Source organism: Protobothrops mucrosquamatus, unplaced genomic scaffold, assembly GCF_001527695.2.
Source record: "Protobothrops mucrosquamatus isolate PMUCROS unplaced genomic scaffold, P.Mucros_1.0 scaffold_178, whole genome shotgun sequence".
Taxonomy (NCBI): Eukaryota; Metazoa; Chordata; class Lepidosauria; order Squamata; family Viperidae; genus Protobothrops; species Protobothrops mucrosquamatus.
In genome coordinates this window covers 42,914-62,145 of record NW_015386254.1, presented here as the reverse complement: position 1 = coordinate 62,145, position 19,232 = coordinate 42,914, and the positions used below count along the sequence as shown (strand labels likewise).

The 19,232-nt window shown below is 35.2% G+C and overlaps 1 protein-coding gene across 1 annotated transcript in view; it reads left to right on the top strand.

The window, feature by feature from the left end:
- The window catches only part of KIF21A (kinesin family member 21A), a 111,947-nt gene that overhangs the window by 59,594 nt on the left and 33,121 nt on the right, over window positions 1–19,232 (top strand). Inside the window, exons 10-16 of the mRNA XM_015823446.1 lie at window positions 2,200–2,263; window positions 3,558–3,761; window positions 13,825–13,912; window positions 14,214–14,328; window positions 15,043–15,231; window positions 16,818–17,017; window positions 17,546–17,653. Of these exons, the coding sequence (XP_015678932.1) occupies window positions 2,200–2,263; window positions 3,558–3,761; window positions 13,825–13,912; window positions 14,214–14,328; window positions 15,043–15,231; window positions 16,818–17,017; window positions 17,546–17,653 (968 nt within the window). The remainder of the gene's footprint in view (window positions 1–2,199; window positions 2,264–3,557; window positions 3,762–13,824; window positions 13,913–14,213; window positions 14,329–15,042; window positions 15,232–16,817; window positions 17,018–17,545; window positions 17,654–19,232) is intronic.

Sequence of the window (19,232 nt, the reverse complement as noted above, 5' to 3'; positions counted from 1 at the left end):
TTGTAAAGGCTACTGAACAGATTAACCATTTATTCTAAGAATTTCTGGATAATCATCAGTTATGGTTACCAGTTATCAGTTATGAGTCATGGTGATGCAGTGATTAGAATGCAGTATTGCATGCTAACTCTGCTCACTGCCAGGAGTTTGATCCTCACCAGCTCAAGCTTGATTCAGCCTTCCATCCTTCTGAGGTTGGTAAAATGAAGACCCAGGTTGTTGGGAGTAAGATGCTGACTCTGTAAACTGCTTAGAGAGGGTTGTGAAAGCACTATGAAGTGGTATATAAGTCTAAGTGCTATTGCTATGAAAAAAGTAACTTTTAAATCTCTCAAATTAAGAAATGCGACTAAATATGAAATATGCTTAACCAAAGTTCATCACTGTTCAAAAGCCATTCTATATTGACTTTCACAGAATCTCTGTGAACACCCTTGGCCTTTTATTTGTCTTTCAGCCATTATTCTCTACTCAGTTTGGTATATGATCCAAGCTTTTTGATTATGCTCATTTTGGGGCTCAAAATAGAAAAAAAATAGGTCATTTAGATCATAGGATACAGCTCTAATTCAAAAATCTTTTGCTGATAGGATTTACAACACATTCTGATGCACAGTGTTTAGTTAGCTGTTTAGGCTGCTGTAGCTTAGATATTGCTAGATCAAACTAAGCAGACAAGTTTTAAAGGTGGCCATGATGGTAGCTCTGCTTTAATACCTTACTCATTTTATATAGTTGTCTGATTAATAAACACTATTTATTGTCAGATTCTGCTATGAATAGTTGATGCATTACATAATTACATATTACATGTAATTAAATAATGCAGGTATGAGACTTAGCAGGACAAGCAATATGCACCAAAAAAAGATTTATTTCATGTTTAAGCTTTATATATTAATCTGTTTAAAATGTCAGAAGGCAAATTAAATGCTAAAAAAGGAGTTTGAATAATAAGAGTTACTGAATATGTATAAGAAAGAATGAATTTGTTGAATATTTGAGAAAAATACTAGCTTTATCCTAATGCTTTGAAAGGTCTAAGTAAATCTTGTAAATGCATGAATATCTGAAACAGGTGCGAGTGATTTAAAGACTACCTTATACAAATCATAATATGAACTCTATTAACACAATTAAGAAAGGAATCCACAATCTTCAACATTTTCATAAATTATTTACATGAGGGGATAGAAGGGGAACTCATCAAATTTGCAGATGACACCAAGTTTGGGGGGGGGGATTTCTAATGCTTTGGAAGATGGACTCAATATTCTGAAGGACCTTAACAGACTTGAACGCTGGGCCTTATCCAACAAGATGCAGTTCATTGGTGAGAAGAATAAGATTATAGACTTGGGCAGGAAAAAACAAATGCACAGGTACAGAATATGTGGTACCTGACTCAAGAGCTAGTAACTGTGAGAGGGATCTAGGTGTGCTAGTGGATCCCACTTAAGTATGAGTCAGCAGTGTGCTGCAGCTACCAAAAAAGCCTATGTAGTCCTGGGCTGCATCAACAGAGGTATAGTATCAAGATCATGTGAAGTGATAATACTGCTTTACACTGCACTACTGAGGCCATACTTGGAATACTGCATCTAATTCTGGTTATCGTGGTGCAAAAAAGATGTTGAGACCCTAGAAAGTGTACAGAGAAGAGCAACAAAGATGATAAGGAGCCTGGTGGCTAAATTGTATGATGGACAGTTGAGGGAATTACTTACATCTAGTCTATCAGGCAGAAGGAGTAAGGGGTACAAGTAAGTCCAATACTTAAGGAGCTGTCACAGAGAAGAGGAGACTGACTTATTTTTCAAAGCACCAGAAGACAGGACAAGAAATAATGGGTGGAAGCTTATTAAAGAGACATCCAACCTAGAAATAAGAAGAATTTCCTGACTGTGAGAATAATTAATCAATGTAATAATTTGCTTCCCAGAGTTGTGGGTGTTCAGTCACTGGAGGTTTTCAAAAATAGATTGGATAACCATTTAACTGGGATGGTATAAGGCTGCTGCCTTGAGCTGGGGTTGAACTGGAAGACCTCCAAGGTCCCTTCAAACCAAATGATTCTGTGAAACCTCAGACTGGTTTATTTAAATGTTTTGATATCTTTGTGCAAGTACAATACATTTAAAACCATGTATTTTGTGTCCATCTAATATTCAACTTAGAATCTTCTTCTTCTTCCTACAGGAGAGGGTAATGAAGAAATCAGTAATATGATTCATAACTATATCAAGGAAATTGAGGATCTCAGGTAGCATTCTGATATTGTCATAATTTTGGCTTGGTTGTGTATGATTAGATTATAAAAGATTGTAGCTATTTTTTTTTATTTTTGAGACAGTATCTTCAATGACTTCAGGTCCTGGATGACAAGTTCCAGAGTTCACAACCAGCATGGCTTCTTTTTTATTAGGAGGGCATAATATTTGAATGCAGACAAATTGTGGCAGTGTCAACTCTGGCTTATGAAGTAAACCAGATTTATTTGGTTTATTTATTTAATAAATTGATTTATTTCATAATCTGTGGTTAGTAAGATGTAAGACAGTGATGGCGAACCTTTTAGATTCCGAGTGCCCAAACTGCAACCCAAAACCCACTTATGTATCGTCGGGTGCCATGCGTGGCTGCGGTGGTAACTGCAGACTGGGTGGGACTAAAAAGTTTAATCAAATCAATTCCAACTTTGCGAGATCTTTTTTTCCCCGTGAGAAGTTGAAATTGATTGATTGATTAAACCTTTTTTTTGTACACAGTGGTGGAGGCCTAAAGTGAAAAGGTTTTATAAAACCCAGCTGAAGGCCTAGGACTGCGGTGACGGTGCGCGTGCTCACAGAGAGGGCTCTGTGTGCCACCTGTGGCACGCGTGCCATAGGTTTGCCACCACGGATGTAAGATGTTAATAAGATATATATTGTAGTATATATTGTAACACTAAATTGTAGCTAATTGAATTTTTCCATCTCTTCCATATAACTTCTATATATAAAAAATAAATTATTGGAATTCTCATATCTCACTAAGCCGTTGCCTGTTTGAACTATCTTTTATAAGTTCAGTACATTAATCATGTTGAATTATTTCTGATTTGTTTCTCTTTCTCGGAGTATAAAATCAAATTGGGAATAAACAGGGAAGTGCATCATGCAAAGCTTGCAGTCAGTAATCCAGGGAAAACTGTAGATTTGCATTGTGTTTTACTGATCTAAAAAACTTTATCTACTAACCTTATTTTCTCATCCTGATGAACAAAAAACTTACAAACACTGGCCATATACCTATGGGCTTGTCAATATTCTTTTAACAGCGTATAAGAATTTGGTATGAAAAAGAAAACTCTGTGCTTTGTTAAAAACGTCATATAATGATGAAAATATTATTGACTCTATTGTTTGTCTATCTTCATGCAGTTCCATGGGCCACCTTTTGCATTTATGTGAATGAATTGCTTTGAATTTTGAATAAGCTATTGTATTCTTATTAGCTAATTTTATATTTGATTTTTTCTTCTGCTTTCTTTTCAATATATTTTTTTCTTTTTCAAGAGCTAAGCTATTTGAAAGTGAAGCAGTGAATGAAAACCTTCGGCGCAACTTGTCGAGAGCTTCAACAAGGTCAACATACTTTGGTGGAACCTCAGCCTTTTCTGCTTCAATGCTTCCCTCTGATAAGGAGACGATTGAAGTCCTGGATCTAGCTAAAAAAGATTTAGAAAAACTGAAGAAAAAGGAAAAGAAGAAGAAAAAGAGGTAGAAGTTAAATTGAACATTTGCATAGAGTGCTTCTTAACTAGCTGAAATCTTTAATTGGATTATTGAGTATATGAATCCTGCCATCCATCTTGCAAACAAGCAATTATGATCAGTAATACATAATCACTTCTTATTTATAAGACAATAGTGACTAACATTCTTGAAGTTACCTTTAAATCAGGACAAATTCTTTGAATTTAAATTTAAATTTGAAGATAAAATATATAACACTGCACAGGCTAAATCTGCATAGGATGCAAACTATGATTGCCTTGTTTGTGATGAAGTGTATCATGGGAATTCATCCAGTATAGTTAGTTTATGGTTGAGTCTTGTGAACCCAGGCAGTTGGGCTAATTCAATTAATAGTAGTTAAGTACACCCTGGAATACTGTAATGTGTCATGGAATCGCAATCATAATTTACATGCTAGATCTACAAGCTGATTTTGGTAGCTATCAGGGTTTTCTTTAAGAGTGGCATATTTTGATTTTTCTTTTTCATATCCAGCTTATTGCTGTGTCACTTTATTTCATATTATTTTACGTTTATATTTTTTGTCATTCTATAACATCTTAAAAACAAATAATCTTATATCAATTTATTACATAATCAAGGACCCAAGAAGGATTATACATAAATACCTGTTCGTCAAGGGTATATCATTTTTCTTTATCAACTGAGAGCCACTCTTAGCTTTTGAATTATGCTTCAAAGGGCTTCTTTTCCAAAAGTGGGCCTAGGACAAACACTAAAACTCGATTACATTTTATTTACACTCATAGTTAATTAAAGGTGACTTAGGACTTTCTCTGGGCTCTCAGGATTTGGTAGAAGCTCAACACAGAACGCTATTTCAGATTCCCCCCCCCCCTTTTATTCAAGCAATGAGACAGTAAAAACAAATATTTGTTTAGCGTTTAGTTTTGATTTCCCAGCTATATTCTCCCCATTTTGAGTCAAACAGAACAAAGGAGTGGGGTTTTTTTTTTTTTGCTCATTAATATTTTATAGCCTGTTTTTTTTACCCAGATATTTATGCCCTCTATATGTTAACTTAATGCATCTGTCCATTGTTCTATATCTTGATCCTATCTATTTCCTAATTTAGAATTTTAAAAGTCCTTGCATATATTGATGGCAATTTTCCCTCTGTCAGTCAGGCTTATTTCTAAGTGGATAAAACCTTCAATCCTCTTCATTCCTTGGGGGATCATCTGAACAGCAAAGACTACATCCTATGATGCTCTTTGAATTTTCAGAACACTTCTCTGGACCATGCCCCAACACTCTTCAGCAATCTCCTCCGGATTTGCCTTCAAACTAATGAATATTCAGAAGATAAACAGTGCCCAATCCAACTCAACTCACACCATTATTTATTAATACCATAAATCTTCAGTAACTGGCGCTGTCTCGAGTAATATTTGTCCCAACCATTACACCTCTGTCCCATCTTTTCCCAGTTCTCATTCCCATAGTTGTTCTGATAATTTAAGACTATACCTCCACTGCCGTCTCAGCATCTGCAGTTATCTCTTCTCCCCTCCTATGGGAACACTTCCAGTGTGAAACTAAACTATGCTCTTCCACATTCTCCTTATCAACAAAATTAGGCCAAAGTGTTTGTTTGAGATTCTGCATGGTTATGCAAGTAGCCAGAAGGAAACCATAGATAAATCTAGCTGTAATAATAAATTAATAGGATTGTCATCCAACACTGTTGTCTAAAACCAACTGTTCCCAAAATGGAATATTCTGTTCCTCTGAAACTTCCTGTAATGTTTAGGGGTTTCTTTTGCATCCCTACTGTCCAATTTTATATTTAGTACTTCCAATTTTGATAGCAATTTTTGGAAAGCTCTTGGGGTACACCCAAGGTTTTCAAGGGCATATGGTGCCTTAGGATCTCAGTTACTTTTTCTCTGGTCTTATGTGTAGATGTTCATCCTTTCATTTATAGTAAATGTAATTGACTCTGATTCTCTTCCATTCAGTTGTGCCTGGTTTTGTTTGATTCTCAAGACCTTGCAGTTTTCTCAGCAAGGTTTTTCAGATGTGGTTTGCCATTGCCTCCTTCCTAGGGCTGTAAGAAAGTGATTAGACAAGGGTCACCCAGCTGGCTTTATGCCTAAGGTGGGATTAGAACTCATGGTCTCCCATTTCAGCCAAACTGAAGTAGGTAATGTTATTTACTAAAGGCCTTTAAGCAATATTTCGCTTCAAATAAAACAAGGGTTTTATGTTTCTTCAATAACATAATTATCTTATATATCAAAATGTGTAAGATTTATGGATTTGGTAAATTAGTTTAAAAATAGCTACATGTCTTTATTCAACTAAGTTAAATTGTAACACAATTTGGCAGTTGCCTTTATTTACTATGTATTTCATTAACATCTTCATCTCAGTTCATAGTTTCAGTGCCATATTTCAGCATAAACGATATTCTGCAATCATTTCTAAGCTTTCCTCATTAAATGTATACACTTTCTTCCTCTCTCTTTTATCTTTTTTTGCTTTTGAAGTTTTTCTTTCTAATAAGGAATAATTGACATACCAAATTCTGAAGCATTATTTTACTATTGCAAAATATAGACAGTTGAATTTCTCATTTTCAACATGGAATAGATATTTTAAATATGTTGTCTTTCATTTAGAGATTCAAACTTTTCTGAAGATTTTCTCATTGAGAAAATCTGTTTCTTTTATATTGATAAGATGAAATTATGTTAAGTAAGCATTTCTGCAAGGAGTAAAAGGAAACATTGCATTCAGAACACAATTTTCAAAAATTCTACAACTTTTTTCTTCAAACCTTTCTTTTATGCATACATAATAAGATGGTACTTGTACTGCTAAAATGGTAAATCATGGTTTTATTAGTATGTCCAAACAGCCTGATAATAAGATTTTAAAAAGGTCCCAACTCAAGAACATGTTAAAATTATTTGCTGACCTGTGGAAACCAAATGCTTAGAGTAGGAACAGGCAAGAAATGAATTCATCTGTTTTGCATTTCCAATCCAGTTCAGGAATTGTAATCTACTTGGATTTTTTTTAAAAAAGCTTGCAAAAATATAGAGAAAGTACATACCAGAATATTGAAGTTACATTCAAAAAGCATAATCAGGATAAAACTACTTGCAAAAATATGATCTTAGAACGTGAGTACATTTGGACTTTTTCTTTTGAAAAAAAAATCTGCAAAATCTGCAAATCTGCAGATTCTGAAATCTGCAAAATCTGAACAAAAAAATCTGCAAATATGGAAGTAAGCTGGAATTTTTTTAAGCTTGAATAAATTAAAAATGATTGAACTGAATATGACAAGTTAGGAAGCTTATCTGCTCCCTTACATTGTAGTGTTAAAGGTGTGGGCAATCTTCCCAGGATGAATGTTGAAGTACAAATGTGTTTGAAGTGCAATTCTCATTACTCCCAGCATGGCTATTGTTATTTTGTAATGAATGAATTGCCTTTTTAAAAAAACTATTTATGTTTCTTTATCATCTTTTTTTTTTAAAAAAACTACTTTGAAATCCATGAGCTCATATGTCATTTTTTTTGTTTGTTTGTTTACCTTCTTGTTGCTCTCGCTTTCACTGTCTGGTTTGTCCTTCATTGGCTTGGTCTTCCTGTACCTGGTGCTTTTGAAGGCTGCAGAAACTTGAGGAAAGCAGTCAAGGAGAACGAAGGTCGGAATGTTTCCCAGGTTTTTGATTGTCATTTGAAAACTAATATTCGGATCACATGTAAAATCATATTATTCTACATAGATCTAGCAAAGGAGTTTCATCATATGGTATTTTTTTCTGGACTAATCCTTTTCCTTGTTATTAAATTTAACCCCCCCCCCCAAAATAAATAAAGTGTAGATCTGGGATTGAAGTTAACCAGAGCAGTTTAAAGGAGGCTGGGTGTAAACTAAAACCCATTTTAATAGGTACAGCCAGTGCTCTTTTTTTTGTAAAAAAAAAAAAAAAGTGCCGGAACTCACACACGTCATACAACTTGCCTTGCCTACCCTACAAGGTTCCATCCAAAAATGGTGCCGGAACTCCGTTCTGGGCATTCTATGACAAAAAAAGCCCTGGGTACAGCAGATTACAAACAATACTATAACAGCAACGTGGCTGTCTTTAACAGATTCTTTTTCTTGAGCTCTTACCACAAATGAATCCTGAAGTTAAAATTTAAAAATGAAGTACTCATTCATAAATATTTAACTTCCTACTGCATCCAGTTTTGGTCACCATGAAGTAAAAAAGATCCTGAGACTCTAGAAAGAGAGAAGAGCAACAAAGATGATTAGGGGACTGGATGCTAAAACATATAAGGAACGGTTGCTGGAATTGGGTATGTGTAGTTTAACGAAGAGAAGGACGAGGGGGGACACGATAGCAGTCTTCCAATGTCTCAGGGGCTGCCACAAAGAAGAGGGAGTCAAGCTATTCTCCAAGGCGCCTGAAGGCAGGACGAGAAGCAATGGATGGAAACTAATCAAGGAGAGAAGCAACCTAGAACTAAGGAGAAACTTCCTGACAGTTAGAACAATTAACCAGTGGAACAATCTGCCTCCAGAAGTGGTGAATGCTCCAACACTGAAAGTTTTTAAGAAGAGACTGGACAGCCATTTGTCTGAAATGGTATAGGGTTTCCTGCCTGAGCAGGGGGTTGGACTCGATGACCTCCAAGGTCCCTTCCAACTTTATTATTATTACTACTACTACTACTACTATTATTATTATTAATAATAATAATAATAATAATAATAATAACCATTTTCAGTAAGCTGGAGTCGTATGTTTTTATCTACATGAGAACTTAACTTTCTATATTACAAATAGAATTGGCTTGGTTTCAGAATATAAGAAGTTGAACTGTAGTCACACAACTCATTGCAGCCCCGTTTCCTTATCAATCTGCTCTTGGGGGCAAGAGACTCCAAAAATGATCATGGGGTTTGAATTGTAGGGTGGAATCACCTTGAGATCACAAATCATAATTATTTTGCCCCCATCCATTGGTTTTGCTTATTTTCTGTTATTTCAGTAATCAACTGGTAATCCAGGATGAAATCTTACAAAGAGCAGTGTTATATCAACTTTCTTCTATTCTACCATTCTAAAACAGCAAGGATTAATTGATACTTCCTACTTTTTGAAGCATGAAACTTGTGACAAGTGGTAATGAATTTCTTTAAGTTACCTAGGTATAAAAACATAAAAACCTGGAAGACAATGGTGGTGGGAAGAGATAGCAAGAAGCATGGATTACGTATTTTCTTGGTTAAGAAGATTTTATCTTTCAAATTAGCATATTTGCATAGAGAGCTGGATAGAATTTAGGGTACCATGACCTGTGTTATCAATAGTAACAGTAGTATTAACAAATACTGTATTATTTAGGTTACAAAAATTTATTTATTATTCATCACGGCTTACAATAAAATCAAGGTTTATACAGAGAAATAGGGAGGAAGGTTATCGGTCCAAGGATATCTATTAACTAAAATGATGAGTGGATTTTATACATCCATATTTTATGCTTTTTACACGTTTATGCATCTGTAAAATGATGAATGGATTTTATGCAGAAGTATGAAATATTGCATTTAAAATCTGCAAAAATTCAAATTCAAATTTGAACTCCTTTAAATTGAGTTCTTCAATTCTTGATATAAATTTTAAAAGCTAAAAATCAAATTGTAGTCATTTTGATTTTGAGCCTATAAGTACTGGTACAAAGCATCTAATTTTTTTAATGATGTACTTTTGAATATAAACAATTGCTTGAAACTTATAATTCATAATTACAGATTTTTAAAAAAATCTTCAAAAAGTTTACAAATTGAAAAATATTTTGCATAGCATTTTCTTTGATATTCCTAAATTCTCAAAAGTAATTCTTTTTCAGAAACAAACTTGCTAATTTTCATTATAGAAAAGCAGGTAAGGAGTAAGAAATACTTTAAAAAATTAAGACGTGTGATGAGGAAAAGGAAATACAGCTAGATATAGTTTACACCAACACCATTTGTTATAGCTTTCTGACATTTTTTAAATTGTAAACCATCTTTCCCCCATACTATATTCATACATTACTTCATATTTTGCCTATTCTTTAAATTTTTCACTTCTATTTTTTGGACTTCATTGATTCTTGTATTTGGTCTTATTTTTTAAATTTTGATTTGACCTCTATACATGCATAATTTCTCCTTCTTCTTGATCCATTCAATGTTTCTTCACCTATTTTGCAATTGTGTCCTCATTTATTCTCTGTATCCAGTAGAAGAAAATTCTGATTAAAGCACTTCAGCATAGCTCTTTCATACGGCTCATGCACATTCCTATTGTACATTTTTCTTATTTTGACAAACATTCCTTGCAACAGTCCACATACTACTCATTGTTGTTCTAGCAATATTTGCATATCTTCAATTTTGCTTATCCCTTTTCCCATCTTTAGTAAATATTCTACGAAGTTTTACAACTCATCCATTTGGTCTAGTTCTTCATTTATGTAAAGCATCATAAACATTCTTACTTGTAAAAGCAAAACCATCTTGGTTTTTGGTATATGAATGGTCAGATCAAACTCATTCATCATATTATCTTTCTCTTGTTGGCTGCAGTAATTCAGGTTTTCAACCAACAAGATAACATCACATCCCCAACCAACACTGATTTAATAATACAAGATTCATACTAACTTCCTGCAATCATTCTAGGTTTGCTGTAGTTTCTTTCACAAATATTCTTTTCTCTCATGTCCATTTTTCTCAGGATTACTGCTGACATTATCAAATAATGGTTTGTCCCTATTCAAAGTCTCTTAATCCCTCTTGTAGCTATTACCAATTCTCTTAATCTTTCATCATAAGCAATTAAATCAAATTGTGCTCTTTCATTCAGGAGCTATGGCAGTGGTTAAAATGCAGTAGTAAGACCACACTTGGAATACTGCATCCAGTTCTGGTTGCTACAATGGTAAAAAATATATTGAGACTTTGGAAAGAGTGCAGAGAAGAGCAACAAAAGTGATTAGGGGGCTGGAGGCTAGGGGTGACATGATAGCAGTGTTCCAGTATTTGAGGGGCTATCACGAAGATGAGGGGGCAAACTATTTTCCAAAGCATCAAAAGGCAAGACAAGAAACAATGGATGGAAACTAACCAAGGAGAGAAGCAACCTAGAAATAAGGAGAAATTTCCTAATGGTGAGAGTAATCAACCAATGGATTAGTTTGCCTTCAGAAGTTGTGGCTGTTCCACCACTGGAGGCTTTCAAAAAGAGACTGGACAACCATTTGTCTGAAATGCTCTAGCAGGGGGTCCAACTAGAAGACCTCCAAGGTTCCTTCCAACTCTATTATTCTATGTTCTATGTTTTTTCTACATATCCATTCATGACATCCAACAGAATAGGTTTTTCTCTGGATTCCGTTTGTTCAAAATAGCACAATTTTCCCCACAAACCCTATTTCTTTCATTGTCACCATTCATTGTGTTGTAACATGCAGCTTTCATGAGCAAGTGGATTCCTATTTCATACAGACAACAACCAGCATGTCACAAATTATATGTTTTTGCATCCCTTTTTACAGGTAAGGAGAGACCATGGCAACATTAAAGGGCTTCTGTGGAAATTATTCTAAATATCTGCTGAAGAAAGTTGCTTGGAATTGGTTTCAATTTGTATAGATCCTATGGAGTTGCCTGAGGGATTGGCTTGCCTGGTTATCTGGAAAGAAATTGAATTTGTTGGTCCAGATCAGGGGTAGTCAACCTTGGCTCTTTTATGACTCGTGAACTTCAACTCCCAGAATTCCTGAGCCAGCTGAGCTGGCTCAGGAATTCTGGGAATTGAAATGCACGAGTCATAAAAGAGCCAAGGTTGACTACCCCTGGTCCAGATGATCAAGGGTGTTTGAAGCTATGCCCTTTATGATTGGTTAAAGCCTCCTAGGAGGTGACATATGGTTGGTCCGTGCAGTGGTTAATGCATCTTGTGGGAGGTGGTGGTGTTGCTACTTTGAATAATATGTTCATCAACGTGTTCTTTAAAAAGCCATCACTTAACACAAGGGAGTTGGACAACTTTCATCCAGTCTCTAATCTTTTCTTTGGGAAACAGCCTTTTGGTTGTTGAAAAGGTAATTGGCCTACAACTCTAGAAGTGGGTTTTCTGGCTTTTTTCAGCTGAGACTGAGACCTGCTTGTAGTACTGAAACAGCTTGTGCTTGTTGATCATATTTAACAGCTTCAGTTTGGGGGTGGTGCATCCATCATGACTCTCCTTGATGTCTTAGCAGTTTTTAATGTCATTGATCATGTATCTTGCTGGACCATGCTAGTTAGTTTTGTTATCTTGTCCAGTATCACAAGTGCTGCTAAAGCTTAGATTTACCCCAATCCACAATTGGAATTTCCAATATAGACAATATTTAGCAAACCAACTTACTGTTGTGCATTTCGTATTAACAATGTGTTTCAAAATCAGTTTGATTGAATCGCCAATCAGACTTTCCATATGAAATCCAACTTGATTTGATCATAAGATATATTTGGGATATTCTACCCTTCAGAAAAGATTAGGTGAGAAAGCTTGGAGTAGTAGTAATTTAAATTTGAATTGACTGTGGTCAAGCAATAGTACACATTCACTTTAATTTTCCTTCTCTGCTGATTTAAATTTTATAGTAATACTTACCTTTTCAATGTTTCTATAAGGATTTAACAAAGTATGCTTTGGTGGCCAGAAAAAAAGAAAGAGTAGGGAAGGATAAAAATTATGCATCTCAAAATCTTGAATGCAGATGAATTATGTTCATTTGAAATGTTTGATAAAAATAATACATTTCAGAATAACTGCCGGAGGTATTAATTAAAAATAGGACAAAGGTTGAAATAAAAGAGATTTAATCATACTTTTAGATTAATAACCTATTTTGCAATAAACATAGGATAAGCATTTCATATCCAGATGTATACTATGTTAGGCAGCTGAAATTGTGCAGAATTGATTTGGTCTATCTGTTCAGTTCAATTTGGACCAATCTAAAATTTGGATTGATTGATTTTTGAGACTGATTTTAAAAGGGATTTTGCACAGCACAATTTTTTTTTACTGAATGATCAAATCAAATTGGAGGCATATGATTTCATATGGAAAGTCTTATTTGACTTTCAACCAAATATATTTTGAAACAAATTGATAAAGTGAAATTATGCACACCCATATCAAGTATATAATAAAATTTAAATACATGGCTAATCTTTTATTATACTCATTCAAATTTCAAGGAGCACTACGTCAGGTTCAAAGAAGTAGAAGGAAAATCTTAACAGCAAATGTATTTCAGACAGCTTATCTAAAATATAGTTGTGGTTTTTTTTAAAAAAAATAGATCTATTATTGAGGGAGATTAAAGGTGCAATTCTAAATTCCATTTCTAGGAGTTGAACTCCATTTAACACAGTGGAATTTATTGAGATGTTATTTCATGCATTATACTAATTACAATGCCTATATCCTTATACTATTTTTTTATTTTCACTTATTTCACCATTGCAATTTCTTTCAAGATTAGGGTTGGTCTTGGAAGCGGTTTCAGATTTTTGTGCATTTTTTTTCTTCTGCTTTTTAAAGTGTTAACTTTATGACTGTACATAATTATTATATGTACATAAATATGCCTTTCGGTTTTTTTCTGTGGTTCTAGCTTTACATCCAGCTTAACCGTACACTGCTCTGGCATGAAATAGGCAGACTCTCACTCTGCAGACTTTCTAATGGATCTTACCTATATTTCTATAAGGCTTTGGCTATGAAGTGCCATCTTTTGCTAACTTTCTTTCTGAATCCTCAAAATGCTGTGTTGCGCATGGAATGCAGAGTTGAGTCTAGGGTTGAATTTTTATGATTTTTGAACTTGCAAAAAGTTTGTGTAACATTTAAATTGTTATTCTTTAGAAAGTTGTTTGACTTAAGGGGGGAACATTTGCTTCCAATTGTTAAAGTGTCCCCCTCCCCTTTGAATTTTTTTCTCATAGTTCTATTAAAGAAGAAAACACAGATAATGAGCAGGAGAAAAAAGATGAAAAAGGCATTTCTGAAAGAGAGAATAATGAGCTAGAAACAGTAAGTATTGTGATAATACATCTTGTCATGTATAAATAATGAGACTTGTTTTCTTTGAAAATCTGTACTAAAGCAGACAGAAAATATAATTTCTGTCTTGTAATCATGTTTTTAACAGAAATGAGTAAAAGAAAGGACATAATACATACAAATAAAGGAGTGCAAAATATTATTTTCTTCATAATTTAGTTTAATATTGAGAGGCTGCATATAACTTGTTTTGGGATCAAATTAAAATGATACTTAAAAATAAGGAAATGGTGAGGGAGTTCCTGTTTTTGGTTCTTTTTTATTTTTGTAGGAAGATGGGCATGAGCATAGCGATAATGAGGATGACGAGGAAGAAGAGGATGATGATGAAGATTTGGAGGTGGTTGAAAGTTCAGATGAAACCGATTCTGATTCTGATGAAAAAGGTAAGCAAGACAGAGAGACAGATGTACTTAATGTGTCATCATTTTCTCCTTTGACCTAAATAGATATTTTAAAATTAAGACAAGCAGTCTGGAGACTACATTTAATATGTATTTCGGGAAACATTCATGATTGGATGACATATTATGATCAGTAAATCTCTATGGTTATAAAGATTTCAGTGAGACATTAGAGGGTTTTTTTAGTAGGTTTTCTGCTTTTACGTTAACCATCAGTTTACTTTTGGCTTTCAGATTTATAAAATAAATATAAAAATTAAATGTGCTTTGGAAAGAATGAACATTCAACTTTGAAATGATATTTTAAATGCTTATTTTTAGGCAGTCGGTCATTCATAAATCATGCATCCCGGCTGAAGATTTCTTAGTTGTAAGCCTGAACTTTAATTGCAACTTTATCATTAAAAATGTATACAAAAAGATGTACTGATGAATAAGTAACAAGGACTATTAAGAGAAATCAAGCTTTAATGCTGGAGCCATCAGTTCTTCCTATTAAAGGACTATAATATAGATAATCTTATTTAGAAAAAAGATGGTAATGTAAATATACTGGAAATGTTTAATGTAGATATACAAACAGTTTGGGGCACCAAACAAATCTGAATTTCTAATCGAGGTTCTATCATATAGCCAGTTTTTGAGTGCCGCAATGCATTACATTCTTTTTCATGCTTTTAATTTCCTTAATTATAGTGAATTATCAGGCAGATTTAGCAAACATTACATGTGAAATTGCCATAAAACAGAAGCTCATTGATGAACTAGAGAATAGCCAGCGAAGGCTTCAGACTTTGAAAAGACAATATGAAGAAAAGCTAATGATGTTGCAGCATAAAATTCGAGATACACAGCTTGAAAGAGATCAGGTGCTTCAGAATCTGGGTAAGACAATTTTCACTCACCAAATAATTGGATTAAATAGAGTATTGATTTTTTAAAAAAAAATCTATTGTTGATGAAAATAGCAATAGGTCTACGTAAAAATATCCAATGTGGTCATCAGATATTTGTGGAGACCAGCTCATGTAATACACATTCTAAGAACTACTATAACTGACTTTGTTGTTAATAACAATGTCTTGGAAACCTCATAAATTCTGTCTCTGCCCACTCTATAATACCAGATAGAATTGAGGTGGTGTAATCTTGGGTTTCTTTCTCACTCTCTCTTCCTTTCTGATGATTAGTTGGTGCTTATGCAGTAGATAAATCAAGGCCATTTCTGCACTTCTCTACAGGAGTGGGATAAGTATCCATGATGAGCTGCAATCATTGGGAGGGATTACCACACTTTTTGCAGATCTGAGTAACAAGAGACATTCTACGTTAGGGAGGAAAAACTAACAAACGCTGGAAGTTTGCTTATTACTTCAACAATTGATATGGCCACTCATCTTGTTATTGTAGGTGGGCAGCATTAAATTAAATAAAAAAACCCAGGACCTAAATAATTAGGAATAATTACAGTCATAATCATTATATAGTATGCCAGAGATCCAGTAACCACTTTTGGTCTTACAAGTCTGTAACAGACAAACAACAAACAACATTTGGGTTTTTGCCCCCAAATGATCCATCATTTCCTCCCCAAGTCCTCATGGGCAGATAGAAATTTAGAATAGTTTAAAAAGGCACCCAGTATTGAAAACCAACTCCTTCCTCCTAACTTGCATGATTTCCCCTAACCCAGTGTTTCTCAACCTTGACAATTTTAAGGCATGTGGACTTCAACTCCCAGAATTCCACAGCCAGCTTTGCTGGCTGTGGAATTCTGGGAGTTGAAGTCCACATGCCTTAAAATTGTCAAGGTTGAGAAACACTGCCCTAACCAGTTGTTTGCACAATCACTATTGCTGTGCATCTCAAATATTTTACCAAGATTTTGCCAAAAGACATTCATTCTTTTTTTAGTGGCAACATCAACTCTTAAATCACATTTACCTTTGTCAATAGCAACAATGTTTGTGGCATAAGTGGTATGTGATATTCCTTCAAATTTGTTAAATGTGTATTATATATTAGTCTGTCCTGGATCAAGACTTGCTTTTTAGAATTGATGAAGGATGTGCTTTCTCTTATGTTGCCTTGGGCTCATATTAGTTGGCTAGCTGAATAATTATGAATAATGTGAAGATTCTTCACATGAGGTCCAGCTGAAAGTTAATTCAGATCAGCCAAAGCCTTGTTGCAATGATAAATATAATACTAGGGACACAAGAGGAGAAAATTCTCATGGTGTTCTCCTGCTATGTCTATGACAGCCATCTAGCATATCAAAATGGAGGCCCATGACATAAGAGGTACAAAGATCTTTTGTTTTGCTTTTCCTCCCCTTGTTTAAAAAAATCTAGTAAAAAGGAAAACTAGCAAAAATTGAAAACTGATCCAACTTAGCATTGTGCCTTATTTTAAGGCTAGAATGTGTGTGATCATAACTCGTGTGCTGAGAAATCCATTAACATTGTTAGGTTCAGTGGAGTCCTGCTCAGAAGAAAAAGCAAAAAAGATTAAAAGTGAATATGAAAAGAAGCTCCAGTCCATGAATAAAGAAGTGCAGAGGCTTCAGGCAGCCCAGAAAGAACATGCACGATTACTTAAAAATCAGTCGCAGTATGAAAAGCAACTGAAAAAATTGCAACAGGATGTTGCAGAAATGAAGAAAACAAAGGTATCCCACCTCACCTTACAAATTCTAATATTGTGTGCATCCACCTGAATGATCAGCTGTATTACCAGATACCCTTTCTTTCATTTTGCTGCTTGAAACCATCTGAATGACTTGATCAAGGCTGCAATGTTACCCATTGCTCATAAATGAAAATGGTCACTTACCAGTATAATGTTTGAACCTGCATTTCTATTCACATGTGATGGGAGTTTTCACAACTGTCCCCTTCTTGTATATTTCTTCTTGTATGCAAATGTTATGATGCTGATGCTGTAGAGATCTTTGCCTTTGACACAGTGATTCGCCCACTTCAGTAAGTTACAATGTGATAAGCAGTGATTGAGTTGATTTCTGCTCAGTAATTGTTTGTCTACTGCAGTAATCAAAAACTGCCAGGAGGTTATTATAAGCAATCTAGCACCGTGAATGATAGTTGTTCAAAAAGTTTTAATGCAAAGGAGTTTCGCTGGGTTCTGTGAAGAGAAAAAGCTATATTTTAAAGATTGTGAAATAACAACTTTTATACAGGTACGTTTGATGAAACAAATGAAAGAAGAACAAGAGAAAGCCAGGATGAATGAATCTAGAAGAAACAAAGAGATTGCACAGCTTAAAAAAGAACAGAGAAAACGAGAGGTAATTGATAAATTGGCAAAATGTATTGCATTCTCGTGAGATAAAAGTAAATATATTTAAAGCTTGAACTGAAATGGAGCCATATCATTTGGATTTAGTATCACAGCTGTGGGGAATTTGATTAACAGTGAAGCACATCTTGAGAATAATGAAAAAACTGCTTTGATTCTCTAAATGGGAATTTTGTGGAGTTGAGCAAAGAACATGCCATGGCTTGGTTTCCCAAGATTTCTTTCTTGGGATTTTTATTTTAAAAAATAGTTTGTAAGTGATCTGGAATTGAAGGTGAGGGGGATCAAACTTATGTTTAGTGCAGGTAAAAGAGAAAAGAGAAAAGGGAGAAAATGAAAAAAGTTGAGAAGTACAAAAGGAAAAAGCAGAAAAAATTGAAAAGAAAGAAAAAAGATATAAAATGGCTTCCAATCTTTACAGCAGGTACAATTATAGCACAATTATAAATTGTACTAAAGTTACATTGTGACTCTCTTCTTTCTATAGTCTAGCCCAGTGATGGCGAACCTTTTAGAGACCGAGTGCCCAAACTGCAACCCAAAACCCACTTGTGTATCATCGGGTGCCGGGTGGGCGTGGCCCATTGGGTGGGCATGGCTGTGGTAGTAACAGCAGACTTGGTGGGACTAAGAAGTTCAATCAATCAATTCCAACTTTGCGAGATCTTTTTTTTCCCCCGCAAGAAGTTGAAATTGATTGATTGAACCTTTTTTTTTTTTTTTTTTTTGCCCATGGCGGCGGAGGCCTAAAGCGAAAAAGCTGAAGTCCTAGGACTGGGGCGATGGCACGCGTGCCCACAGAGAGCGCTCTGCGTGCCACAGGTTTGCCACCACTGGTCTAGCCTATCTAACCATTGAAACCATAAATCATAGTTCATTTTTTTCTTTTTTATGCAAAAGGTCAGTACCAGTAAATGTAGATACAGGTAGTCTTTGACTTATGGCCACAATTGAGTCCAAAATTAATGTTGCTAAATGAAACATTTGTTAAGTGAATTTTGCCCCATTTTATGACTTTTCTTGCCATAGTTAAGTGAATCACTGCAATTGTTAACTTAGTAACATGGTTGTTAAGTGAATCTGGCTTCCCCATTGGCTTTGTCAGAGGGTCACAAAAGGTGATCACCTGACCACTGCAACTATCATAAATATGAGTCAGTTGCCAAGTGTGTGAATTTTGATCACAGGAGTATGGGGATGCTGCAGTGGTCTTAAGTGTAAAAAGTGGTCATAAGTCGCTTTTTTCAGTGCCATTGTAACTTTGAACGGTCACTAAATAAACTGTTGTAAGTCAAGGGCATAAGTTGTAGGTATTGCCAGATCTTTTCATCTTTGCGCATATACCGTATTTATTGGCGTATAACACACACTTTTTTCCCCTGAAAATAGGGGGCAAATGATGTGTGCGTGTTATACGCCGATATAAGGTCTCCGCCGCGCGGCCCCACCTCGGCCCGGGCAGCCGCGCCCCTTCCCCGTCCTCCTGCTGCCGCTGCCGCCGCCGCCAACCTCTCTGCCGCCTGGCCCCACCTCGGCCCGGGCAGCCGCGGCTCTTCGCCGCCCGGCCC